Here is a 12,179-nt window from a genome sequence, read left to right on the forward strand (position 1 = left end):
GTATTGGATAAAATATCTACTCAAGTAGTTAGTTACTAGTTACTTTGGGTCATATATACTGAGCCTATTTTTATTTAGATATATAGATACAATGTATGTAATGTATGTGTGCGTGTATAAATGTAGATATTTCATCAGCCTTTACTCCAATTTATGTAATTTATTATAAAACCCAGTCTGTTTACTTAAGTAACAGATATAGGTGTCATGCCATAACATATTTTTAATACGACTGACTTTATATTAAATGTGAATTTTACATTGAAAGTTAATGTGATATAAATATTGCTACTAATCTTTCATTGTTCAGAAAGAGAGCAAATAACATTTACATTATTAAAGATCATTTTCACTGACAGTCTAGATTTCAATCACTCTCAGAAACTCCCATTAAAATCACTGAAACTGTTAACACTGTGAAATCAATATCTTAATTTAAGATTCGTACACACATCTGCACTTTGTTGTTTCTGACAAGAGAATTCGCCAGAAAGAGGTATTCAGTCAGCGAGCGAGTGAAGGAAGAACCGGAATTTTAGCGATGACTCATCGGAACACCTCTGATTGGCCAATGCTTTAATAAGCTCAAAAGAATCATGTGTGATTGGTTATAATGCGCAGTGCTGTAAAAACACATCTATCTCTGGCTCAGCACCAGCCAGCAAACACAGATCTGAATTTAGCAGCTTATGTTATGACTTGCTGAACGTAGCCTACTGGCACAGGTGTGATTGTATTAAAATTAATAAAATCTTAATCGTCTATTTTTTGTCTTTTAGAAGCTGCATTCAACTTGACTCCCCTCTTATAAGCCACACACGTACAACAAACTAATGTCACAGTGGTATCGTGTACTGTAATCGAATGTAGCCCAAGTTATTACCTGTTAAACAGTAGACATCACACGCGGTGTTCATCTAATAAGGATCTCCATCGCAAGCAAATAATAGCCTTTGCAGATTTGCTTTCAATTCAGTGCAGTTCCATAGCCCCGTTTCATCGCTGCTGATGTTCTTAAACGTTACAACTCTTAGTGAACCACTTCAGACGCTCAGCGCGTGCGGCAGGGAACTGAACGACTCATTCAAACTGATTCATGAACCAATTCACTCGTTAGCCAATTGGTTTGATCAAGCCTTTGAACAGAATTGACTCAAAAGAATGAATCATTCGCGAATGGGCATCGCTCATTGCCCAGAGAAAAGTAGACGGCGCGTTTGGAATAAATTGAAGCATTTATAACATTTATTGCATTAAGATAAAGTAACGAGAGGAGCGTCGCCCACAGTAACGAAGTAAAAGTACCCATCTTTAAATATACTCCGAAAAGTATTAGTTACTCCAAAAAATTACTCAAGTAAATGTAACGAAGTAAATTTAACTCGTTACTACCCACCTCTGCATATTTTCAAATGTAGAAAGGCATGAACTGTTTCATTGTCCAGTTTCCTGGATGACAGCCCGATTAACCAATCATGATCAAAGCAAGAAAGTAAAACAATCAATAGGAATTCTTTCAGCGTGATAAAGCAGTGAAATGTATTTACGTTTGTTGTTAATGATGATAATATTTAACATATACCTTTAGATTTTAGAATAGGTATAATTAAAATATTGTAAAATGCTATTTAAATAATAATAATAATAATAATAATAATCTTAAAAAAAAAATAATATAAATCATTTAAAAGTTTGTTAACCTTTTTCAACCATTCAGCATAAAACATTTTCAAAATTAAAGGTCGGTCATTTGCCGGCTGGGATATTAATCGGTCAACAATGTCAACCAGAGCAGAAGAATTGAAAAGCCTCCCGCATCATTCAGATCGCATGTATGGGAGCATCTTGGCTTCCTCGTAAAATATAATGATGACTGAAAAAGAGTGGTGGACAAAACTGTTACAGTATGTAGGCACTGTGGCATGAGAAAGCCGTATGAAAGTGGCAATACATCGAGCATGGCTACGCATCTGAAGCCACATCACCCTGGTGTGCCAATGACAGGATGCAAAACACAAGAGCAGCAGCTTCTCACTGCTGCTTTTAAACTGTCCTTTGCAGCAGAATCAGAACGGGTTAAAGCAATTACCAAATCTATCGTGATGTTTATCGCTGCAGACATGAGGCCAAAAACAGAGGATTTAAAAATGTCTGAAAGTGCTTGAGCCATGCCATGCAGGCCTGTTTTCAGGTCTCAGGTTTCATTTTCACTTTATTAATTTTTTCATTTTAAAGGGCACCTATTATGCAAAATTCACTTTTACATGGTGTTTGATCATAAATGTGTGTTGGCAGTGTGTGAGCAATACCACCCTAGAATGATAAAAATCCACCCAGTGTTTTTTTTACAATCTCAATAATTCATAAGCAATGTTTCAGAACGCCCTGTTCTAAGATTGCTCTCACTGTGACGTAGAATTGCGCTAAGCTCCACCGACGTGGTTTGATTGACAATCTGGTTTTGACATAGACCCCGCCCTCGGCGATCTGTACACCATCCTCCATTGTTTCAACGACAGCCGGTAATGTCTCCTAAGAAACATAAGTGTTCTGTTGTGGGATGTAATAATGAACATAGTAGTTTTCACTTACTTCCGACATCAGAGCCACTGAAAACGCAGTGGATGGATTTTATTTACGAAGGAAAGGCGCCATTTAAAATTCCAAAATACGTTTATGTTTGCGCGAATCATTTTTTGACTGACTGTTTTCAGAACGAAGGTCAATTCAAAGCAGGTCTTGCTTCAAAGTTAATCCTCAAGTGTGGATCGTTGCCTACTGTTCGCGATCCAACGTCACCTCCAGAAGAAGTAAGTGTATTTAATGTTTTTTTTAGCAAATAGTCATTTCAGTCGATGTCAGCCAATTCAATAACAAATGCGTCTAAAGTTGTTGTCGTCCTCGTAGAATGTCTGTGTAATTTAAACCTTGTTTGTATAGTGTGTATCCACAAGTATATAATTTAAAAAAAAAGATATTTTATTAAAAACTGTGTATGCTATGTTTATACAAAGGCCAGCACATCGACACGAAGCTGTAGAACGAGGGATATTGGCGTGCAGACAGAAACATCAAAGCTATGCAGTGTTGGTACACAACTGTCAATGAGGACGCTTCAAACACACCACAGGAGTATCAGTATGTTTATGTTTTTAACTATATTTATATTATTTAGTATACAATATAATATTATATAATTGTATTAACATTGAATTTTTATATGCACATTTCGAAATTAATTTTCTGTAAAGTTGCTTTAAAAAAATGTATTTTGAAAAGTACTATACAAATAAATTTGAATTGAATTTAATAGCCACAATAGAGAAAGTGAATCTTTGCTGAAACTTTACTGAATTATATATTCCAGGTGTCCAGACAGAGACAACATTATCAAGTTTTGATGTTAGCACAAAATTAGTTTCTCATACAGCTGTTGCGTCTTCCACGCCCCTCAAGACTTCATCAAAGAGACCTTGTCTGGACCTTGAGGAAGATGAAGATATCCTACAGGAATGCTCTTCAATACTAACAGCACAAGAGACTGATGTCACATTTAATCCTGCAGAGGCAGACACATCAATAACAGAGCCAAAAGACTTGTCGTAAGTTTATATTATATTTGAGAATGTTTGTTTTAATTATACCATATCTAATTTTTATGTAGTGCTTATGTAAATTAATGTTTTTTTTTCAGAGCTCAGGAATCCAGCCCTATTCAAAAAATTTGTAAATATATTGTCTATGAGACCTGCATCATGGAACTGTTTGAGGTGTGCCCAGTATGTCATAGAAGCTGTCATATAAGATCACAAAGGATTGGAACATTTCTACGTGTTGAACAACTCTGCCACCATTGTCAGTTCTCACGGAAATGGAACAGTCAGCCGATTTTGGGCAGTACTCCAGCTGGAAACCTTCACCTTTCTGCTGCTGTGTATCTCAGTGGTGCATAATTTTTCACAATTGAAAAGGTATTTGTAAAAGAAATAATTAATAGCTTTGCAGTTACATGAGACTAAACATTTATAATGTAAATTTTTTTTTTATTCATTTATTAATTTACTGCTTACCAACTCTTCTCTATGTGTTGTCAGATATTTGCAGCTATGAAGTTACATCTTTTCAAGTACGACACCTTTCGTCGTCATGCACGAATGTGCATTGAGCCTGCTATTGTTTACAAATGGAGAAACTGGCAGTATGAGATGCTACAGCTGTTGGCTCAAAGGGAAAAGGTCATTGTTGGAGGAGATATGAGGGCTGACTCACCAGGTACATTGTGGGACAAATTTACATAGTTTTTTTCATAAAGAAAAAAAAATATATAGAATTTTATCTTATAGACAAGGCACATTGTGTAATAAGAGATTATGTATTTTTTTTTGAAGGGCACTCTGCCAAATATGGCAGTTACACAATAATGGACCTTGAGACAAACACCGTTGTTGATGTACAACTCGTCCAGGTAAATGAGCAGAAACCTTTGATGCAACGTTCTGGAAAACTTGAATATTTTATTTTAAACGCAAAAAAATAATTATATTTTAATCACTTGTCAGAGTAATGAAGTGGGAGGAAGTTACCACATGGAAAAGGAAGGTTTGAAGAGAGGTCTTGACTTTTTGGATGCTCGTGGAGTGACTCTGGACTGCATTGTGACTGACCGACATCCGCAAATACAAAAATTCCTCAGGGAACGCAATGTCAAACAATTCTATGATGTCTGGCACATAGAGAAAGGTAAATAACCTTAATCATATCATTTTCTAGATTTTTACAGACTAATAATTGCGATGAAACTATTAGCGGATGATTATGTGTTAGCAGATAATTTATATATATATATATATATATATATATATACTGTATGTATATATAAACACCACCATTACATTATATGTAATGACACATTGCTCTACTTATTGTGTGTTGTCATGTTTGTATTTAATTGCAATCTCCAGGAATTTCAAAGCAGCTGGAAAAAGTGTGCAAGTTGAAGGGTTGTGAGAAAATACGTAAATGGTTGCATAGTATAAAAAACCACATCTATTGGACTGCTGCATCATCAAGCAGTGGACCTGAAAGAGTGGCTAAATGGACGTCTATGCTAAACCATATGCAAAATAAGCACACACATGAAGACAGCAATTTTCCAGCATGTCTACATGGAACAAGGAGAAGTCGAGACACAAAAAAGTGGCTAGCTGCTGGTATGTAGGCTAAAGAAGCAATAGTTACTTTTAAAAAATGTATGCAGATCATATAGCTTGCCTTTTTTTATTTAAAATTACATATCATACTATAGTAACACTTCCAATAATTTAGGAACACTGCCATATCTCAAGTTGGAGAAAGTTCTCTCCAACAAGAGAATTGTGAAGGATGTTGCCAAGCTAAGTCCGCACTATCAGACTTCTTCTATCGAGGTTTTCCACAGTGTAATACTACGGTTTACACCAAAAAATGTGGTTTTTCCATTTCTGGGAATGTTGTGCAGGTAATGTTATTGTTGTAAAAATAAATTTACTTTTACATACACTGTAGACATAGTATGTTGAAAATGTATTTATTGCTTTCAGACTATACCTGGCTGCACTACATTACAATGAGAATGCCGGGCGTCCTCAAGCCACAACAGCAGCTGGTCGACCGGTGTTCAAAGTGACCTTTCCAAAGGCCAAGAAGGGAGAATACCGGGTCAGAGAAGTTAAGACACAAGCAACATTCAGTATGTATAAAATAAGTTTACTTAACAAATTTACTACAAATGTACATATCTTTTTTGCATCATTTCTTACAAGCTATTTGAAAACTCTATTTTACTAATTTGAAATAAAATAAAATGTTATATTGCACAGGATATGTGGATGACCTGCTGGACCTCATATTTGATAAAGTCTTTGTGGATCCTGCACCATATGTGGATGATGTTTTGAGGATACCAATTCCACCAGCATTGTGTGCAGAGTTTGACCGGCCAGAGAAGGAGGAGGCCATCTCTAGTAGGGTATCTCGCTTTAATCAATAGGTGGTCGAAAACCTACATAACTACCCTGGGCATCAGGAAACTCTCTTTGAATCCTCAGGACCACACAGGCTGGAATCACAACTCGAACTTTTCGTCCAAGGAAACCCCAGCACCAGCTCACAAAACTCCGATAAGCTAAAAATCTGTAACGACTAACGCACACACACAGGCACGTTCTCAAAACAGGGTTCAAGGATTTTTCTGTGTTTTTTTCTTTCAAATATCTATCATTTGTTGTCTGCAGTTGAAATATTTGATATTTAATTGATCATGGTTCAGTTTATTTTTGGAGGAATGTCCTTTTATTAAAATTATTTAATTTCTAAACTTTTTTTGTACAGTTCAGTGTCTTTATACATAATGTAAATAAAAAAAATGTATATGCAAGTTGTTGTGAAATTATTTAAGGCTATAATATGCTTTGCTTTGAATATAACCCGGGAAATATTAGACTAAAAATTCAAACATTTATAATATTTAGAAGAAATTGACATTTTTTCTTAAATGTGCTAATCATTAACACTCACTGTTGTACTCCACGAAGTCGCAGGGGACCATAGTCAGCCCTGTAAATGTTAAAAGCGTTTTGTAACGAAAACACATTGAAACAAACTGGATCCATTCCGGGATGGTCTACCATACATGATGGAGTGCCTTGAAGTTGTTTCATCCGTCTTGTAACCTTTGATACAGCAAATAGCGTCAGACAGTTTTATGTCACGTATTTTTTTTTGCAACAATTACAAATGTAAATAAATTAATACCTGTTCTATCTCCCTGCAGCATATATTTTCTGGTTCTGTAGCCATCTTCTCACATTTGCCACATAAGCACCTGTACGACAAGTAATGTCAACATGACGCAACCGTTCCCTCGCATAAATATAATTTAGTTTGTACTTAGCAAACGTTATCACAGTATTTGTGTTTGTAGTTTCAAAAAATTGCGCTAACGTTATCACAGTGTGTGTGTGTGTTGCACATACATAATTGCAAAGGGGACGCGATTAAAATATAAGAACATAAATGTATCTAATAACCATTCAGAGACGTCCTGCTCCATTCTCAATTGTGTTTCTTCTGCCGGAGTCTCTTCATCATCTGGGTCTGATTCGGGTTCAAACATATACGGCTGAATACCGTACAAAACAGCGGGTCTCTCACTCTCAGCCATTCTGCTTCTACCGGCTGTTCATTGCCATAGGTATGCAAGTTACGCCCTCATCCAAAGGCAGGGCGGGGATATGCAGCTCATTTATATTTAAGGTGGTACACACCAAAACAGCTCTTTTTAAAACAGGCCCCAAAAATGACATTTTCAAATGGTTATAATAAATTAACTGTGGGGTATTTTGTGCTGAAACTTAACAAATACATTCTGGGGACACCCAAGACCATTATTACATCTTGTAAAAAGGGGCATAATAGGTGCCCTTTAAATGAAATAATTTTATTTTTATTTTATTTATTTTTTATTCACATGTTATATTTTAACAACTAAGTAATATTTTATTTAAATTGTTTTATTTATTGAGCACTCAGGCAATTTATTTTTGTTAAAACCATAGGTTTCATAGGTTATTTGATTTTTGTTAAAGTCAAAAGTTCCTTCTGGTAGAGTAAATGTTCTAGTAATAAATGGAAAACAAATTATATTGGTCCCCCCTAATTTTATTTTTATTTTTTTTTTGCTCATCCAAAAATCTGATCTGTGATTAAAATCCATAATGTGATCCGAACCGTGAGTTTTGTGATGCGTTGAACCACTAGAATTCAGTCAGTGAGCGCACACACTGAATGAAAAATCCAGCTTTTCAGAATTGACTCATCTGAACACTTCTGATTGGTCTTTGCATTCATAAACTCAACAGTATTGTGTGTGATTATATGCTCAGATAATGCGGCAACACTTTTAATTTCATTTTCACTTTATTCACAAAATAGTTTGTAACAAATAATAATTTTTTGTAACAAAAAGTCTAATTCTGTATAATGTCAAAAAACATACCACTAAGACTGATGTGCTCATTAATTTCCATCCATCCATTCTCCAAACCGTCTGTCCTCTGTAGAGTCAAACTTGTTCTTAAATTTTACTTTCTTATATCAGGATTTGTTATAGTTCTGACACACAAAATAATTGAGATTTCAATCAGTTCATTGAGTAATATAACTCATTCATATGAAAAATTGCACGCACGCACGCACGCACGCACGCACGCAAGTAGTCCTATCATACACTTTTTCTCCATTCTTGATGATTTATGACCCTGATTTATGGCCTGATTTATGTACGTACAGTCAGCGTGGACTGACAGGTAGTCAGAAGTATACATGGACAGTTTGGATTGATTCATGACTATATGGCCTGTCTGTCACAGCGGTTGTCATGTCACTGGGTCCTGTCACCCTTGATTGACATGACAGAGGTGTGTGTAAATCAAAAGATCAAACATGTCTCAGATTTGACTTGTGTTGTGTTTATTACTGGATATATGATGGTTGTATCTGTAACCAGAGCTGTGGGGGTTTCTGTGGAGTTCCTTCCTGATCTGTTACTCACTTCCAGTCAGGGGTGTTTGGGTTCATCCTGGAAAATAAAAATGGCTGAGTAAAAGTGAGTGTATTGACGCCTTGACAGTATCAATGTTTGTTAGATCTATATGGTGTATGTTGATACCTAGACACCTACAGACCACATGCTCCCCGTCTACAACCACCTTTGAAAAGGAGGAGGATGTCTGGAGTCTTTCCAGGTGAGAATTTTATTTTTATTTTAGGAAATGCAACAGGAAAAAAGGAAGTACCAATTTAACATCTTAGAAACATCAATGTTGTCTTTTACGTAGGACACTAGGTTTTTATGACTTCTATGACAAGTCAAAGAGAGAGAGAGAGAGAATTATTTAAATCAGCAACTAACCAAGCCAATGAAGAGATAAATAATTTAATGTTATCTGAAATTAATAAAATCAAACAGGCATTCATTAATGTTAAGAAAATACTATCCATAATATGTGAAGTAAAAGGAGTTGAAATCTCACGTTAAATTTAAAACCAACTTTAAACACACACACACACACACATTGGGTTTCCATGTTCTATTGGACATCCCGTAGACGTAATGGTTTTTTATACAGTACAAATTGTATTTTGCATCACCGTACATCAACCTTACACTTAAACCTACCCCTTACAGAAAATTTCGTTCATTTTAAGATTTTCAAAAACACTTTATTCTGTATGATTTATAAACTTGTTTCCTCACGGGAACAAAAACAATCCCAAAGGATTTTGGATATTGCCATCATTGTTCCCCACACACAGTAAAACTGAGTAAACTAAATTTAAATTATGAGCAAAATCGTATTTGTTGTTTTTACTTTGTGTTATGTAAGAAATGTTTTCATTTAATAATCTAACCTGTAGTACGTGTACTGTAAATGAACAAATATACATTTAGCTTAAACTCAGTAAAATAATTACACCTACCATTTTAAACATGTTTAAAAGATTACACTTTGTGTGTCACTAAAGCAAGGCACACTGTCTATTGTCTATTATTTTTAAATTACCTGATGACCAGCATTGTTTCTTTAGATCATTTATGCACACAAGTGCTTTTTTTCACATGAGTAGAAAACTCTTTGGATGTGTTTGACAGAAACATCATTTCTACATCAGAAAACTTTTTTAAACGCATGACTGAACTTTTCTCATTCGACAGAAATACTATTTTCTAATTATTTACCCAGGCCTATAACACCTTGTGTAAATGATCTTACCTAGAACAGAAAACATATACTTTGACTATTTGACTATTTTGTAGGCATCATGTAATGTTAAATGGTTTACTAAAAAAATGTAAGCACCAGCAGCTGTGATTTCCAAAATGAAAGAAATGTACAGCTAAGGATGTTTCAACTATCATCATTTCCTTTTGACCCTGATAAACCGGTAATGAATTTTCTATGCAAGTGACACGATATACAGTTCTCATACTATTTGTGTAAATAGCTGTGCTAAAACAATTATGACTATTTTTGCATGCCAATAGATTATGTCAAGGGTGTTTCACATCTAAGAATCACAATGTTTTGTGAAATTTAACCATATCAAGATTTTGGTCAACCGTTCACAATTTGTTTGTTGGACTGTACGTTTTTATGTGATCTTTGTGCGGTGTCATCATAATAGGAATACATGAAAATTAAGAAATTAAGTTGCAGTTTTTCTCTATGAGATTTCTTTTAGTGCAACTTTGTGTCCGTCCAAAAAGTGTGATCACATGAAGCATCAACACAAAAATGAAGTCTGTTTTACACTTAAAACTATTACAACCTAAACAAATCTACTCGTTTATGTTTGGGCGTGTTAAAGTTTCCACACTCTTGTGTATATACATTTTATCCATAACCTTTTGCGTATTCGAGCGACCAAATCACTAAGAAAGAGATTATAGCAGGAAAACAAATGTTTACAATGCATATAGAATTCAGAATACAATTTTTAAATGTTTTTAAATTTTTTAAATGTTGATTTGTAAATGGTATTTTTATTAATCCACTAGATTAAGTCATCTTGTTCAGATAGCAGATGAAATCATTCACATTTTGTTTGTTTGGCCGTTTTAGTTTTAAGACTCCTGTAAGTTCATGCTAATCCTTGCATGGGAAAGAGAGCAAGGTGAGCACATCCCATTCATTTAAGAAAAATTATTAAACATTTGACCGAACTTTTTTATTATTTTGACAAAACACAACACAACAACATTAAACAATGTTATCAGTTCCTATGGCCATCTTCTTTGATTCAAATAAAGCAACATCTCTGGTGTACGTAAGCATCTACAATGTGTGTATGTGCTAAACATCTTTGTTTCTCCACTTCTGCCAGATTTGTTAGATGGGCTACTCTTATAATACAAACACATTTGAGAACTACGATGTTCTCGCTTTTGTAATGGTTATAGAAAAATTCAAACATAACTTTTGCATATGGATTATCTGTGAGCAAAACTGACTAAAAAAAATCACTGAATTATGAAATGCAAAAGTGTGTACGGCATTTGGCAAAACAGGATTTTAGCTGTAATGAGCACATAAGACAAAAATTGTCAATGTGTGACTTGTAAATATATATAATTTTATTTTATTTATTTATTTAATTTTAGCAGAGATAGTTGACTGATCTGTTTACATGTTGTTTTGCAGTTTTCTGATGAAGAGTTTTCTCTGACTGTGGTCAAACATACAGTGCCTGTTCATAGGAATTTACGAACAATTACAGCATAAAAATATCTCCCCTACATCTAGAGCTCTTGTTCATAAAGCTGGTGACAATGTTCACGTTTTTATTTGTCGTACTCGTTTGTTTCGAAATTTCCGCTTGACATTAAAGAGTAGGCCTATGTGTACACGGTCAGAAGCATTAGCGTCTACCTTGTGCTGAGATTTTTCTGCTTTGTCCACTTTTGGTGGATTTGCTAGAGAGACTATGTCACCTTGTTGTAATGTGATTACGTTTAAGATCCATAAGATTGCACTAAACGCCCTTGAATAGGTTATAGACCTATTCTTTTATACAGGAAATATGTTTCCACAACAGAAATATGTATCAGAATAACAAATACCTAATAGTGAAATCCTCACTTCTAAACTATTGTGAAAACTTTTAATGTTGATCTGGTCCCACCAGCCGTGTATCTTTTTCATTGTTTTTTAGATAAAGACTATTCTCAGAGTTTGGTCAAACAGGCAAAAACATGAACAAAATAGAGTACAAGATGATTAAATGATCGTCAAGAGAGTGTTTAAACTGAGATTGTGATGCACTTTAGAGCTTTTTCTGGTCTACCTGTGTCACAAAGACACATAATAGCCACTACCTCAACTTGAAAATGAGTCCTGCCATTTTCTGTTCCGACAGTTAATACAAAACTTAATACAAACCCATCTATTAAACTTAAAGTTAGACATTAAAAGTCAAGGATGCCACAGGAACTATTTCCTTTGTCTGTTTCTCTAAACATCACACTGGCAAATAAACCAGAGATGACATGTAGAAAGAATTCATTGAAAGGGGCATGTTTTAGTCCATTTTAGATGATCTGCACCAACACATGTTTTAGATGTTTTAGGTATTTATCAGAC

General features: G+C 34.8%; 2 protein-coding genes across 3 annotated transcripts; one reads left to right on the forward strand and one right to left on the reverse strand.

The window, feature by feature from the left end:
* Window positions 1–2,407: 2,407 nt before the first annotated feature.
* Window positions 2,408–6,028, forward strand: LOC132099850 (uncharacterized). Of its 2 annotated transcripts, none has more exons than XM_059505782.1 (11): window positions 2,408–2,810; window positions 3,015–3,138; window positions 3,368–3,602; window positions 3,695–3,971; window positions 4,095–4,272; window positions 4,389–4,465; window positions 4,560–4,740; window positions 4,962–5,210; window positions 5,326–5,497; window positions 5,580–5,728; window positions 5,859–6,028. In XM_059505782.1, the coding sequence occupies exons 5-11, from the start codon at window positions 4,107–4,109 to the stop codon at window positions 6,026–6,028; spliced, it is 1,164 nt and encodes a 387-aa protein (XP_059361765.1). In that variant the 5' UTR covers window positions 2,408–2,810; window positions 3,015–3,138; window positions 3,368–3,602; window positions 3,695–3,971; window positions 4,095–4,106. The 2 variants fall into 2 exon arrangements, with proteins under 2 accessions (XP_059361765.1, XP_059361766.1); XM_059505783.1 differs by having other exon boundaries at window positions 3,457–3,602.
* Window positions 6,018–7,466, reverse strand: LOC132100069 (P2X purinoceptor 7-like). The gene is made up of 4 exons (XM_059505792.1): window positions 7,068–7,466; window positions 6,793–6,862; window positions 6,556–6,710; window positions 6,018–6,180 (listed from the first exon to the last, which is right to left on the reverse strand). The coding sequence occupies exons 1-4, from the start codon at window positions 7,199–7,201 to the stop codon at window positions 6,018–6,020; spliced, it is 522 nt and encodes a 173-aa protein (XP_059361775.1). The 5' UTR covers window positions 7,202–7,466.
* Between the last annotated feature and the right edge of the window lie 4,713 nt (window positions 7,467–12,179).

The sequence above is a fragment of the Carassius carassius genome, chromosome 2 (genome assembly GCF_963082965.1).
Source record: "Carassius carassius chromosome 2, fCarCar2.1, whole genome shotgun sequence".
In the NCBI taxonomy this organism is placed as follows: domain Eukaryota; kingdom Metazoa; phylum Chordata; class Actinopteri; order Cypriniformes; family Cyprinidae; genus Carassius; species Carassius carassius.